This window comes from Lepisma saccharinum, chromosome 15 (assembly GCF_977018435.1).
Source record: "Lepisma saccharinum chromosome 15, izLepSacc3.1, whole genome shotgun sequence".
NCBI classification, from domain to species: Eukaryota; Metazoa; Arthropoda; class Insecta; order Zygentoma; family Lepismatidae; genus Lepisma; species Lepisma saccharinum.
Genome location: NC_139243.1, coordinates 38818749 through 38834263, shown reverse-complemented (window position 1 = coordinate 38834263; position 15515 = coordinate 38818749). Strand labels below are relative to the sequence as shown.

At 38.2% G+C, this 15515-nt stretch overlaps 1 protein-coding gene across 1 annotated transcript in view; it reads right to left on the bottom strand.

The window, feature by feature from the left end:
- Positions 1 to 2652: 2652 nt before the first annotated feature.
- The window catches only part of LOC145999459 (uncharacterized), a 90181-nt gene continuing 77318 nt past the window's right edge, over positions 2653 to 15515 (bottom strand). Inside the window, exon 3 of the mRNA XM_083136421.1 lies at positions 2653 to 6477. Coding sequence (XP_082992547.1) covers positions 4662 to 6477 — 1816 coding nt within the window. The 3' untranslated portion in view covers positions 2653 to 4661. The remainder of the gene's footprint in view (positions 6478 to 15515) is intronic.

Sequence of the window (15515 nt, the reverse complement as noted above, 5' to 3'; positions counted from 1 at the left end):
TGCTCTACCTCTCTTAATTCTATTCAGAGTTTCCTCCACTTCTTTCCATGTGAGATTCACTTTTTCCACCATTTGTCCTCTTCTGTTTACCTCCTCATCTATACAGTAAGAAAAAAATATGCATCTAATATGGGACTCCCCCTTCATATAGGCAGAATTAAACTCCTATTAATTATTACTAATCATACACTTCAAAGCTTATGTAGTACTAACAATATTTATCTCTGTACAATATCTGAGTAAAAGTAAATTCCGATAGGTACAGTGCAGCTTGGGATTGGTAGCAGATCTCGGTTCAAAAGTGATAAAAGAGGAACTATACTAGATCGACATACAGGTGGCCATTCTAGGATCATGATAAAATTCAAAATAATTCCTGACTTTCCAGGCAAACTTTCAAAAAATTCAAATGTACAAGCAGATGCTTTCTCTATTTCAACCTTAAATATTACCACTTTTAACCACCCACACACATATATTAACAAAATAAAGGACCTGCATAATTCCATTGAATCCAAAAATTCTAATTTAATTCAATGAAAGGGTATGTATGCTAATATATACTAATTATTTAATATATTCAATTTAAGGTGTGGAGTTTACATTTGCAATTTCACATATTCAGGCTTGAAATACATATACAAACAGAAATCATCAATGTTACAGAATATACTATTCTACGAAAAATCGTTAATTGTATAAGAATTTCAAACTCAAATTTACACAATCAACTTCATGATATCTTGCAATAATCTGTCTTCAGATAGATTGTTCTGCAAAGGACACTAATAAAGTAAACGGATCGAGAGAGAATTCTGTAATATTTTTGATGCAGGTTTCTTTTCTTTCCTTCCTCGATAAAACTAAAAGCTAAACTGTGAAAAACTTACCTCGTGGCAGATTTAAATATATGAATTCATTAGGATTTACAAAAGTTGTAATTTTTAATGTAGAATTCACACAATATTCCTGGATAATTTTTAGAATTTTTGCTCAGTAGTATAGTTGCTACAGAAAACATATATTTCAGTATGTATAAATGTTCTGAACGTGTACAGTCACGATCAAGAGCAGGGGAGGGGGGAGAATATATGATTATTGAAAGTAGTCTCAACTCTGTCCTAATTATCATATTCGATAAATATGAGGTTCAAGTAAAGTATTCATTCATTTCATTGAAACTTCTTTACAGAAACTACACATGAATGCTATAGGAAGATAAAATTGATAATTTTGGTATCATGCTGTCCCTTCTTCTTGTGTGCAGGTCATATTTTTACCATTTGCATTGTCTTTTGCTATGAATTCTATGTCTCTTCCTGGGTAAAATCTATGTTCAAAATTAAACAATTAAAAGGGTTCTCCTTGATGTGAAACCTAATATGCACATAATATGTGAAACTTTAATGTGCGGGATTCAAAAGGGTTCTCATTATGATGAATACTTAGAACTGTGTTTTGACACCAATCTTCTGAAGTATTCACAATAAAATAAATAATACAGTCATATATAGTGTTTTATTATAAAATAATTAGGATATTACATACAAAGTGCAAAATAAAAAAACAACAACATATTTTTAAGATTTTGCCAGTTCATATGAACCAGTGAAATTATATGCTGATTTCTCAACAATGGAAATTTTTTAAATATATTACATGTTATAACTTACAGATTTCTTAAATGTGCATAAAATAATATATTCATTCTGATTCACTCGGAGTAACTCTAAAACAAACCCAAACTAGATCACAAATTCAGAGTAATTCAAAAGTGTGGAACCACTTATATAATTTCTTCAGATACATGAATGAAACCATATAAAGTAACTGGAAGACCAATTGCTTCATCCCAGATGTACAAGGGTCACTATTTATATTTTGAGCCTTGGCAACACTGATTGAAGTTAGGTGCGATTTGACCTTTGCACGGAATCGTCTGGCATTATTGACCATAACGTACTTCAAATGTTTTGTCAATAGCTTCATTTGTGTTGTTTATGTTGCCTTGGAGATTGCACGACAACAATAAAATGGAATTAACTCGTGAACATTTTTGTGCGATGATTTTTTACGATTTTTGACGTGGATTATCAAGACAAGAGTGCATCGATCAACTTACTTCCACATTTGGCGATGAAGCCCCATCCTTTGCCACTGTGAAACGCTGGTATAACTAATTTAATCGTGGCCACCATTCGCTCGCCGACGAGATTCGCGAAGGTCATCCAAAATCAGTTGTTGTTCAAGAAAACATTGATGCTGTGCAAAACCTAATACTGGAAGATCGTCATGTGACATACTGTGAGATTGAGGCAACCATAGGCATTAGTTCCACCAGCATATATAAAATATTACATGATCATTTAGCTGTGAGAAAGGTATGTTCTCCTTGGATCCCACACAATTTGACAAAAACTCAAAAAGACGCTCGCGTCAATTGGTGCAAACAAATGCTCAACAAATACAATCGTGGTGCTTCAAAAGACGTATATAAGATTGTAACAGGTGACGAATCATGGATATATGCATATGAGCCAGAACGTAAACAGCAGTCGACTGTATGGGTGTTTCAAGATGAACCCAATCCAACAAAAGTTGTTCGCGCTCGAAGCACATCGAAACAAATGGTCGCCTGTTTTTTCAGGAAAACTGGTCATGTGGCAACTGTGCCTTTAGAGGAACGTAGAACGGTCAACTCTGAATGGTCCACAACAATTTGTTTGCCAGAGGTCTTCGGTCAAATACGGAAAACAAACAAACGCCGTCGGATCATTCTTCATCAAGACAATGCCAGCTGTCACACATCTCATCTAACAACCGACTTTATGAACAGTCAAAAAATCGAATTGATGGCTCATCCACCGTACAGTCCTGATTTGGCACCCAATGACTTCTTCTTGTTCCCGAATGTCAAGAATAAATTGTGTGGACAACGATTTTCGTCGGCGGAAGACGCTGTTGATGCGTTCAAAAACCATATTATGGAGGTGTCTCAAGAAGATTGGAAAAACTGCTTTGACAAATGGTTCGAACGACTGCAAAAGTGTATTGACCATAAAGGAGAATACTTCGAAAAGCAATAAAGCAGTTTTCAATGCCAAATTCTTGTTTTTTCATTGTTAGGCTCAAAATATAAATAGTGACCCTCGTATGTTACAACCTCAATTCAACATCTTGAATTCAACTTAAACTCTTCAAATCATGTTAGATTTTCTGCCAAATAGAATTGTCCAATCTATTTAACAATCTCTTTAATCATTTTCAATTTACTTAATGTTAAGGATAAAGACTGCCATTGTTACGTGCATGCTATTCATCAATGTTTGTTCCTTGTTATGGAGTGAACCAAGATCTCATTGATCAAATATCACATTGACACTAGCTTACATTGTGGTGGACAGAGTGCAACGAAAGTCGCAGATCTCTTCAACAGCAGACACACTGAGAGGTGGCCGGCAAATTGTTCGTAGCGCAGTGGTGAAACTCATCCAGAAATTGATGCAAAGGGAAAGTGTGTGTGGTCACTACGAAGCAGCAACCATGGTCTTTTTGATATGATTGTGAAAAAAATTGTGTAGTAATGCTGATATTGTTGATATTTAGAGGCACATCTGGGGAAAAGTCAAAAGACGAAAATTAAATTCATCAATTTTAAGTTCAAATTAAATGTTACAAGATTAATTTTTCTCAGTGCATCACCAGCTGGTGAGAGAAACACCATTACAAGCTACATCAGTGGTTTTTAAATATCATCTTAACATGTTGTATTATGAAATCTGCTGAAATATGACCATGGGTACATAGGAGACAATGTGCACAGCTCAGGCCCATAAAATCCCAATCCACAATGATCACAATGTACAGGTGAAAGTGCCTGTTATGACAGCATCCTTCTCTGTTTGGTATCTTGGATAAAGAATAGGCATAAGAAATGGTTTGCTCTGTTAAAAATCAAGTATCTGTATTATCTTTCAACTACTGGTGACATGTTTGAAAGCATACGAGATGTGCACAAAATCAAGAGATTTCTATTTAGAAACACTGATGGTATGTAGATTAGGTACACACAGGAGATGTACTACGTAGAAATTTTAAGCGAGCCTGTATTTTTCGCTGAATATTTCTACTGATGGTATGATTTCTAAAAATTACACACATCACTTATTGCCAAATCAATACTTCCAGCATGCATCAAGCCACAATGTCTTCTGTTTGGTGTGTAATCTCCTCACATGCATAATAACTTTATGTTTGCAAATAAAATATTTGATTCAAATTAAACAATTAAAAGATTTCTGTTTCATGTGTGTGTCCCCATATGTACTCCTGAAGTTGTCTTCACAGGAAAACCTTGTCACAAATTTAGTTTCTCGTTGAGATGAAACCTCATCATATATCTTATTAAAGTTATCTCTCAAGCCAAAACAATTGTTACAAATTGAACAATTGAAAGGGTTCTCTCCAGCATGAATGCACCATGTTTAATAAATTGAATATTTTCATTGATTATTTTTTTAGTGCTTCGCACATATGCAAATTAAGATGTCTCTTATTTTCAAAACCTTTGTTGCAAATTGAACATCTGAAGTATTACTCTTGACTCTCAAGCTTCATGTGAGTATTAAGTGTACACTTTCAGACAAAACATCTTAGCAAATTCAACAACGGAAAAGTTTCTCCGTTGTGTGTATGCTCACATGCGCATTAAGTTGGCCCTTACGGGCAAAACCTTTGTTACAATTTGAACAATGGAAAGGCTTCTCCTTAGTGTGAATGAACAAATGTGCATTAAGTTTAAACTTATGAATAAAACCTTTGTTGCAAATGGAACAATTAAAAGGCCTTTCTTTTGAGTGAACACTCACATGTACCGCAAGACTTGCTTTACGGGCAAAATATTTATTGCAAATTGAACAATTGAAAGGCTTCTCTTTAGTGTGAACCCTCATATGCTCATAAAGATGAAATTTACGAGCAAAATCTTTGTTGCAAATTGAACAATTGAAAGGCTTCTGTTTAGTGTGAACCCTCATATGCTCACTAATATGATCTTTACGGGCAAAATCTTTGTTGCAAATTGAACAATTGAAAGGCTTCTCTTTTAAGTGAACATTCATATGTACAGTAAGCTCTCCTTTACGGGCAAAATTTCTATTGCAAATTGAACAATTGAAAGGCTTCTCTTTACTGTGAACCCTCATATGCTTATTAAGATTAATTTTACGGGCAAAATCTTTGTTGCAAATTGAACAATTGAAAGGCTTCTCTCCAGTGTGAACCGTCATATGCTTATTAAGATTAATTTTACAGGCAAAATCTTTGTTGCAAATTGAACAATTGAAAGGCTTCTCTCCAGTGTGAACCGTCACATGTGCACTAAGACCTGCTTTACGGGCAAAATCTTTGTTGCAAATTGAACAATTGAAAGGCTTCTCTCCAGTGTGACCCCTCACATGTACAGTAAGATGTTTTTTATGGGCAAAACCTTTGTTGCATATTGAACAATGGAAAGGCTTCTCCTTAGTGTGAATGCTCAAATGTGCATTAAGTCGATACTTACGGACAAAACCTTTGTTGCAAATTGAACAATAAAAAGGTTTCTCTTTAGTGTGATTGTACACATGTTCTTTAAGACCTTCTTTACTGGCAAAATCTTTGTTGCAAATTGAACAATTGAAAGGCTTTTCTCCAGTGTGACCCCTCACATGTACAGTAAGATGTTTTTTATGGGTTAAACCTTTGTTGCATATTGAACAATGGAAAGGCTTCTCCTTAGTGTGAATTCTCAAATGTGCATTAAGTCGACCCTTACAGGCAAAACCTTTGTTGCAAATTGAACAATTAAATGGCTCTTCTCTTGAGTGAATACTCATATGTACACCAAGATCATCTTTACGAGCAAAACCTTTGTTATAAATTGAACAATGGAAAGACTTCTCCTTAGTGTGCATGCTCAAATGTTCATTAAGTTGATCCTTACGGACAAAACCTTTGTTGCAAATTGAACAATAAAAAGGTTTCTCTTTGGTGTGATTGTACACATGTGCTTTAAGACCTTCTTTACGGGCAAAATCTCTGTTGCAAATTGAACAATTAAAAGGTTTCTCTTTGATGCGAGCACTCATAACAATATTACGGTCAGCTTCATAGACAAAAACTTTCTTGGTAACTGAACAATTAAGAAGCATCTCTGGTGTATGGGCTACGTAATGTCCTTTGTCAGAGAAAATTTTATTACCGATGGAACCTACATATTGCTTGCACCTGTTATTAGCCTTGGCACTATCAATGTACACCTTGCTTGCAAGGATTTTTGGTGAAGGTTCAGCCTCAAATTTTTCTTCTCTACTGATACATTCTGTAACTTCTTTTGGCTGCTCTTGATCTGTTAACTTTCCTGCAGACATTGGTAAATCTTTAACTGGCCATGGGACATCTTGCACCTGCTCTTCCACATGGATCTTGATCCGGTAGCTGAAAAAAAAATGATACAAATGTAGTTTCACTTTCTGAGTAAATAATGAAAATGTCTGACATGTACAAATCAATGAAAAGAAAGGAGAGTAGAATAGACTGTTGATGGGGATGTACTCATGAAAAGGTAAATACATGTATATATACATATACATATATAAATATTAATATTTTTCTTCTTTACCATTTAGTCAAAAAATATTCATATTTTTGCTGTAATTTTCATTAGATTGGCCATAAAGCTTTGTGCATATCAATATTGTGATAATACAGGGTCAGGCAGAAACAATGTACCAGTTTATTATAGTTCCTACAGTAACGCTACATAGGGAATGTAATGGACGAGAGTGGTAATTGATAAATAACATAATGCCATTTTATGACAATAATTATTTTTTGAAAATCACATCTGGTAGATAACCACCGTCCTTTGTGATACACTGACGGAGTCGACAAACGAAACTGTCCATTACTTTCACAAACATTTCACGTGGAATTGCCTTGACCTCTTCACTGATGCGACGCTTCAGAATCTCTAAGTTGGGGACACGTGATGCAAACACTCGGCTCTTGAGGTACCCCCACGGAAAGCACTCAGATCTGGGGATTTCGCTGGTCATGGTATGTTCCCAAAACGTGAGATGATTCTGCCCGCGAACACCGTACGTAAGTTGTCATCGTGTCTCCAGCGGTATGCGCAGTTGCACCATCTTACTGGAAATAAACTGATGACAAATCAACGCTCTGTCTCTGTAATTCAGGAATCAGGAAAGTCGTCAGTAGGCCTCTGTAACGTTCCGAATTGACTGTGACTGCGTTTCCGTTATGATCCTCAAAAAAGTAGGGTCCAATAATCCTGGAAGCCGAAACACCGCACCAAACCATGACCTTTTCGCTATGGAGTGGTTTTTCGTGGAGTTCCTGTGGATTTACATTACTCCAGTATCGCATGTTTTGTTTCTTGACATGGCCTGTCAGTTCAAAGTGTGCCTCATCTGACAATCAGATTGGGAAGAATGTCCCTATTCTCATCCAATAGGTCAATAAGGTCTGTACTTAATTGTTTCCGGGAGGCATAGTCACGCTCGGATAACTTATGGGTCACCTGTATTTTGTACGGATGATAACTTAAATCGCTGTGGAGAATGCAGCGCACACTTGTGTCTGACAAGTGTAAAACTGCAGCATGTTTGTTTACTGAACGCCTAGGACTCCTGTCAATAGCATTCCGTACCCTCTCAATGTTTTCTGGTGTCCGCACTGTCCTCGGCTTTCCCGGTGGCTTCTTATTCGTGGCACTTGCGGTAGCACGAAACTGATCAACCCACCTCCGAATTGTGTGCCATTCTGGTACTCTTCCATGTTTCCCAATGTTGAATTGCTGTCAAAACTTCCGCTGCGTAGCTACCACACTGACACCACTTTTGAAATACGATTCAATCACAAAAGCGCGATGCATATTAGTCCAACGCTCCATTGTAACTAAAATGGCATCCTTCCTGCTACACTCTACCCTGCTCGGTTTTATGCTCACTGCGGGGCCTTACAAGCTACCAACCGTTGAAAGCGGTAGATTGTTTCTGCCAGACCCTTTATGTTGTCATTCCCTCTCACATTTACATCCATTCATCCTTCTTTTCCTTTCTTTCTGCTGCAGTGTAAAAAAGAGTTACTACAACCATATCTACTTGTGAGCAGAAATGTCCATTTGAATTAGGGTTGCCACTTGTAATGAAATGTATTGCTAAAATATACATTTCGTCACATACGTAAAACAAGTGAAGACTCTCTCCCGTAACTTGCGTGGTTATAGCTTTTACCACTAGAGTGCAGGTTATGATGTAAAAAAAAAAAAATAATAATAATAATGGGCATGAATGAAAGTATGGTTATGAAAAAAAGATAGAACATCCCCAGACATAATTTAGGCTAAATATAGAAACTATTAGCACCATAAGATATATATACAGTTACAATGACATACTCAGAACACTCAGCAAACATGCATCATATAGTATAATCGTAATATCAAAAATTTTGCTTTTGCGCATCAATACATAAAAAAACACCTTAAAACATGCATAAATTCTTATACTGCATAAGCAAGATGCGTATAATTAATTTGGAAAATCCAAATTTTAAATGCCAAAGCATGAAAGATTTTTGTTGATCAAAATTCCTACAAGATTGAGCTACACCATGGGAGTGATAGCTATTATACATCCTAGTATCAAATACCAGGAATAAAAAAAAAATCATAAACCAACACACTTTACAGTGCGAAATGTTACAATCCAGATAAATCAACCACAATCTCTATCATACAAATCGTTTGCCATGCCGGTCAAACATATAGAGAAGATATCGGTGAAACAGGTACATAAAAAAAATTGTCGCACTCAAAAAAAAAACAACCACCTAGCTGTAATCCACCGTAGATTCCATATGAAGATAAAAGGGGAGGGTGAAGGAAATATATATATATATATTGAAGTCGCTGGCGATAGAAGTATCCAGACTTGGTTACAATTCCATTCCAAATTGTAAGTAGAGTGTACATCCTCACGAAGAAAAATATGAAACAAAAAAAAAACTCGAAATCAATAATAGGTTACGTAAAGATGGAAAGAAGAAAAGAAATCAGAAAGAAGGGGGAGGACACTACTGAAGAAAGGAGGTAGCATCATTACAATATACATATGACAAATTAATACACCGCAAGATGTCAGCATACAGAATATACAGCCAGAAAAACAACTTTTATGAAATGCATTAACATGACAGATTATATTACATATATATAAGTCAATTAGACAACCAGATTGAACCTTAATGCAAAAATTATGACTTAACTTTAACTAAATTTGAAAATAAACTTTTACTCTAAATTTAGAGGTTCTATACTATCCAAAGGCAAGGGTAGAAACATGAAATGATCAATAAATGCGCTAATATCATGTAAGAAAAATATATATAATAAGGTTTATGATGGGTTTTGTAGGACATGACTCATCTGTGAATTTGCCAGATCTACCATCACAGGAGAAGGTATAGGATCACGAAGAGTATAAGGTTTAACATGCGAAACATGAGCCTTCTTAACTATCTGTTTTGTATCAGGATCAACCAAAAGGACCGTAACAGGACCAAGCATCTTATAAACCTCGGCAGGACCTGTCCAACGTTCCTAAAGTTTAGCTGAAATATTCTGCAAAGCATTACTTTGGGGAAAAGTGCGAAACACCAAATCACCCAGCTTATAAGAAACAGATGTACGAGTTGCATCATATTTACGCTGGCGAGAATGTCAGGATTTCAGCAGGTGTTTATAGGCCTCAACCCAATGGTGAGCACGATCAGGCGAAGGAGGAGCAGCCAGTTCCGCATCAGTTTGCAGTTCCCAAAAGAAATTCATTGGCCCGTCAATATCAAGACCAAATATGATTTTGGCCGGACTAGTGTAAGTACTGTCATGATGGGCAGTATTAAAAGCAAAGGCAATACTACTTACCTGTGTATCCCATTTTGAATGGTCCTGAGAATGATAACAAATCAAGGATGCCTTCAAGTTTCTAATAAACCTTTCCGCCAATGAAGGATTAGGGTAATAAGCACTGGTGTATATGTGTCTAATATTAGATTCAAACAAAAAGTTGTTAAAGAGATGGGAACGGAAATATGAAGCATTGTCTGAAACCAATTCGCACGGAGCACCAAAAAGGAGAAACAAGGACCTCAATTTGTCAATAATCAAACGAGACGCAGCTGAACGAATCGGATATAATGAGACCCATTTTGAAAAAGCATCTACAACTACCAGAATAAAAGTATTACCTTTCGAAGAACGAACCAAGGGACCCACCAAATCAATAAACAAACGTCGCCATGGATGACGAATGACTTCAGAAGACAGTAAAACCTGAGGTCTACGTATGACAAGCTTGGCCCGCTAACAAATATCACAAGAGCAAACATACTGTCGAATATCACTAAGATAGTTGGGCCACCAAAAAAGGGACGCAATCTTCTTAATGGTCTTATTAACACCCAGATATAAACTAAAGGTTAAAAGATTAAAAATCAGCAACTTACGTGTGTGAGTATGAGATTTTTCGTACTACGTTTCGGAGGTTACACTACCTCCTTCTTCAGGTTGAAACGATGTATTTCAGACACCTGACATGGTGCCTCGTCGTGAAAGTGATGGTTGAGGATTTAGGTTAAAATGTTGCAGGAAGGACACTTTCTAAAAAAGAATGTAAATTACACATCTAAAACCGCGCAATACTCATAAAAAACAAAAGAACGTCCAAGGCTGACGTCGGCGAACTGTCGACCAGTGCTCGGGATAGGCGAATGCACGGTGTCAGCTCATACCTGGAGAAAGAAAACTTCTCCTCCTCAATCTTTCCAAACTGGGGCTCGGGAGTCACCAATCCAAGGTGAAATCAACTTCCACCTCGGCGGCTTTCCTAACCTCAGGGGTAACATGGAAGCCCATCTCGTCCCTATCCCCTGCGGCTTTATCCCATTTTTTAAAAAAGTTAACCCAGCCGTCTTCCAAATTCCCATCGTCCCTATTAAGTTTGTTCCAATTTTTTGCGCATATATAGGCAGCTTCATATACATTTCTGTCCAATTTGTTGTTAACCTTCCTAATAACTTCCCTTTTAGCAATCTTATGTCGGTTAACTAATATGTGTTCAGACAATCCCGTTTTGGGTATACCCTCCTTTACATCCTTATCATGCTCCCCCCACCTAATTTGCATACTTCTCCCGGTCTGTCCCACATATTCCTTCCCGCATTCACATACTATCCTGTACACTCCCTTCTGCTCTTCAGGGTTATTGCGCCTATCCCCCCTCCCTTTCTTATAAGACGTGAAGTGTTTTTCAATGCTCCGGGGTGCTCTTACCCCACATTTTATCCCGTAACCCCTCACGGACTTTTCAATTTTCTCGGAAACACCCTTAAAATACGGAATCCCGACAAAATATGTGTTCTTTTCACCGTTTCCTACCTCAGTTTTTTTCTCCTCTTTGTCATTTTGCGATGTTTCTTGTCTAACAATCTTTTTTGCTTTCCTAGCTACTTTTTCCAGGTCGCGGATAGTATACCCATTCTTTATCCCCACCTTCCTTATCCATTCTTCTTCTTTCTCTTTCTCTTTTTCGTCATTGCACAGTCTTTCGGCGCGAATGAAAAAGTTAAGAAAAACATTTAATTTAGTCCTATTCGAATGTTGGGATCTCTTATGGAGGTACAGCTCGCCAGCCAACGGTTTATGAAAGACCCCGGTTACGATCCGTTGTCCGGTTTTAGTAAGGCACAAGTCAAGAAAGTGGATCTTTCCGTTGGCCAGATCTTCTCTAGTAAACCCAATTCTGGGATCCTGCTTCCCCAATTGGTCGAAAATGCCATCAAGTTTGATTTCATTCCCTATGATGAGGATGTCATCCACGTATCTCCCATAATATTTTACCCCCCCCCCCTACATGCTCCATGGCGGCTTTTTCGACGTAGTGCATGAAGATGTTGGCCACAAGGCCAGAGATGGGATTGCCCATGGCCAACCCTTCTTTTTGTCGGAAGATTTTATCGTTAACGTAGAAGTAATTGTACCCCGTAATGAGAAAAAACCACCGGACATACTCCCAGGCGACCAAGATTTCAACGTTTTGGTCAATCAACCATCTATACAAACAATCTCCAGCTTTGTCCCGGGGGACACTGGGGTACAGATTAATAACATCGAAACTACAGATTACGTCCCGTTCTTCTATGGTGAGTTTCTCAATGGTTTCTTTGACCATAAGAGAGTTTTTGATGCTATACGGAGTGTCCATATTCATTTTTCCCATCCTCTTAATCATTTCTTTAGCTAAACCATATCCCGGATGTGCATACATGGGGATGATGGGTCTGAGGGGTATCCCTTCCTTATGGGTCTTAGGTATCCCAAAGGCCGTGGGAATATTCCCTTCCTTAACACCCTTAAGTAATTTCTTTTTTTCCGCGCTTCCCAAGGTGAAACTGGTTTCAATGCCTTTTCTGAATTCTCGTTTGATTTTACTGATGGGGTTAACTTTGATTTCTTCGTAGTCATTACTTCTAAAGCTATCTTCCAACTTACTATGGTATTCCTCTTTCCCGATAATAACCATTTTGTTTTCTTTATCCGATCTAACCAAATACACGTCACTTTGTTTAACCCATTTTTTCACATTATGAAGACTCCCCCTAAGCTTACTTTCCATTTTCCCCTTTGGTGCCCTATGATTGGTTGCGGGTGGGCCATGTTCCCTTATGCTTAGGTGCATTTGTTCATCTATGATGTCACGAATTTTTACCCTGACATTGGATTTATCTTCTTTTTCGTCTAATTTTCCTACTATTTTCTCCGCCGCTATGACGAATTCCTCTTTTTCGAAGTTTTCATCCCTAATGGCAAACTTATGCCCCATTTTCATAATCTCCGCTAAGGCTTTAGGGGGTTGAAGTTTTGTTAAATTTAAAATATTGGCTTTATTTTCATCCCCTTTTCTGTGCCTATTCTCTCCCTCCTTAATTCTCTCGTTAATTCCCAATTTAATTAATTTCCTCCTAATTGTTCCAATATCTCTAACTTTCGCCTGTTCGACCGTCCTAGAATGACGTTCCTCAATGCGCCCCCATGTTACCTGGTCTAATCGTCCTCCTATTTCCAAATGTAACCTGTAACATTCAGAATTGAGCCTATCCACCTGTGCATAAGCCTCCCTTATGCATTTCCCCAGCATTTTAAACTGTATTTCTCTCTTTTGATCCAGCCCTTTAAAACTAAGGGGTTGGAACCCCCACTTTAAAAAACTCGGTAAAAAACCCTTCTTCCTACAATGCTTAAGGAAACCTATCCTAATTAGGGTCTTATTAAGCTTAATCCTCAACTTTTCAAATTTGCGCACTTTCCTCCCCGTATCGGAGACCGATAACATACTGATAATGTGCGAATTACTCACAATTAAATATAAACTAAAGGTTAAAAGATTAAAAATCAGCAACTTACGTGTGTGAGTATGAGATTTTTCGTACTACGTTTCGGAGGTTACACTACCTCCTTCTTCAGGTTGAAACGATGTATTTCAGACACCTGACATGGTGCCTCGTCGTGAAAGTGATGGTTGAGGATTTAGGTTAAAATGTTGCAGGAAGGACACTTTCTAAAAAAGAATGTAAATTACACATCTAAAACCGCGCAATACTCATAAAAAACAAAAGAACGTCCAAGGCTGACGTCGGCGAACTGTCGACCAGTGCTCGGGATAGGCGAATGCACGGTGTCAGCTCATACCTGGAGAAAGAAAACTTCTCCTCCTCAATCTTTCCAAACTGGGGCTCGGGAGTCACCAATCCAAGGTGAAATCAACTTCCACCTCGGCGGCTTTCCTAACCTCAGGGGTAACATGGAAGCCCATCTCGTCCCTATCCCCTGCGGCTTTATCCCATTTTTTAAAAAAGTTAACCCAGCCGTCTTCCAAATTCCCATCGTCCCTATTAAGTTTGTTCCAATTTTTTGCGCATATATAGGCAGCTTCATATACATTTCTGTCCAATTTGTTGTTAACCTTCCTAATAACTTCCCTTTTAGCAATCTTATGTCGGTTAACTAATATGTGTTCAGACAATCCCGTTTTGGGTATACCCTCCTTTACATCCTTATCATGCTCCCCCCACCTAATTTGCATACTTCTCCCGGTCTGTCCCACATATTCCTTCCCGCATTCACATACTATCCTGTACACTCCCTTCTGCTCTTCAGGGTTATTGCGCCTATAGATGGTTGATTGACCAAAACGTTGAAATCTTGGTCGCCTGGGAGTATGTCCGGTGGTTTTTTCTCATTACGGGGTACAATTACTTCTACGTTAACGATAAAATCTTCCGACAAAAAGAAGGGTTGGCCATGGGCAATCCCATCTCTGGCCTTGTGGCCAACATCTTCATGCACTACGTCGAAAAAGCCGCCATGGAGCATGTAAGGGGGGGGGGGGGGTAAAATATTATGGGAGATACGTGGATGACATCCTCATCATAGGGAATGAAATCAAACTTGATGGCATTTTCGACCAATTGGGGAAGCAGGATCCCAGAATTGGGTTTACTAGAGAAGATCTGGCCAACGGAAAGATCCACTTTCTTGACTTGTGCCTTACTAAAACCGGACAACGGATCGTAACCGGGGTCTTTCATAAACCGTTGGCTGGCGAGCTGTACCTCCATAAGAGATCCCAACATTCGAATAGGACTAAATTAAATGTTTTTCTTAACTTTTTCATTCGCGCCGAAAGACTGTGCAATGACGAAAAAGAGAAAGAGAAAGAAGAAGAATGGATAAGGAAGGTGGGGATAAAGAATGGGTATACTATCCGCGACCTGGAAAAAGTAGCTAGGAAAGCAAAAAAGATTGTTAGACAAGAAACATCGCAAAATGACAAAGAGGAGAAAAAAACTGAGGTAGGAAACGGTGAAAAGAACACATATTTTGTCGGGATTCCGTATTTTAAGGGTGTTTCCGAGAAAATTGAAAAGTCCGTGAGGGGTTACGGGATAAAATGTGGGGTAAGAGCACCCCGGAGCATTGAAAAACACTTCACGTCTTATAAGAAAGGGAGGGGGGATAGGCGCAATAACCCTGAAGAGCAGAAGGGAGTGTACAGGATAGTATGTGAATGCGGGAAGGAATATGTGGGACAGACCGGGAGAAGTATGCAAATTAGGTGGGGGGAGCATGATAAGGATGTAAAGGAGGGTATACCCAAAACGGGATTGTCTGAACACATATTAGTTAACCGACATAAGATTGCTAAAAGGGAAGTTATTAGGAAGGTTAACAACAAATTGGACAGAAATGTATATGAAGCTGCCTATATATGCGCAAAAAATTGGAACAAACTTAATAGGGACGATGGGAATTTGGAAGACGGCTGGGTTAACTTTTTTAAAAAATGGGATAAAGCCGCAGGGGATAGGGACGAGATGGGCTTCCATGTTACCCC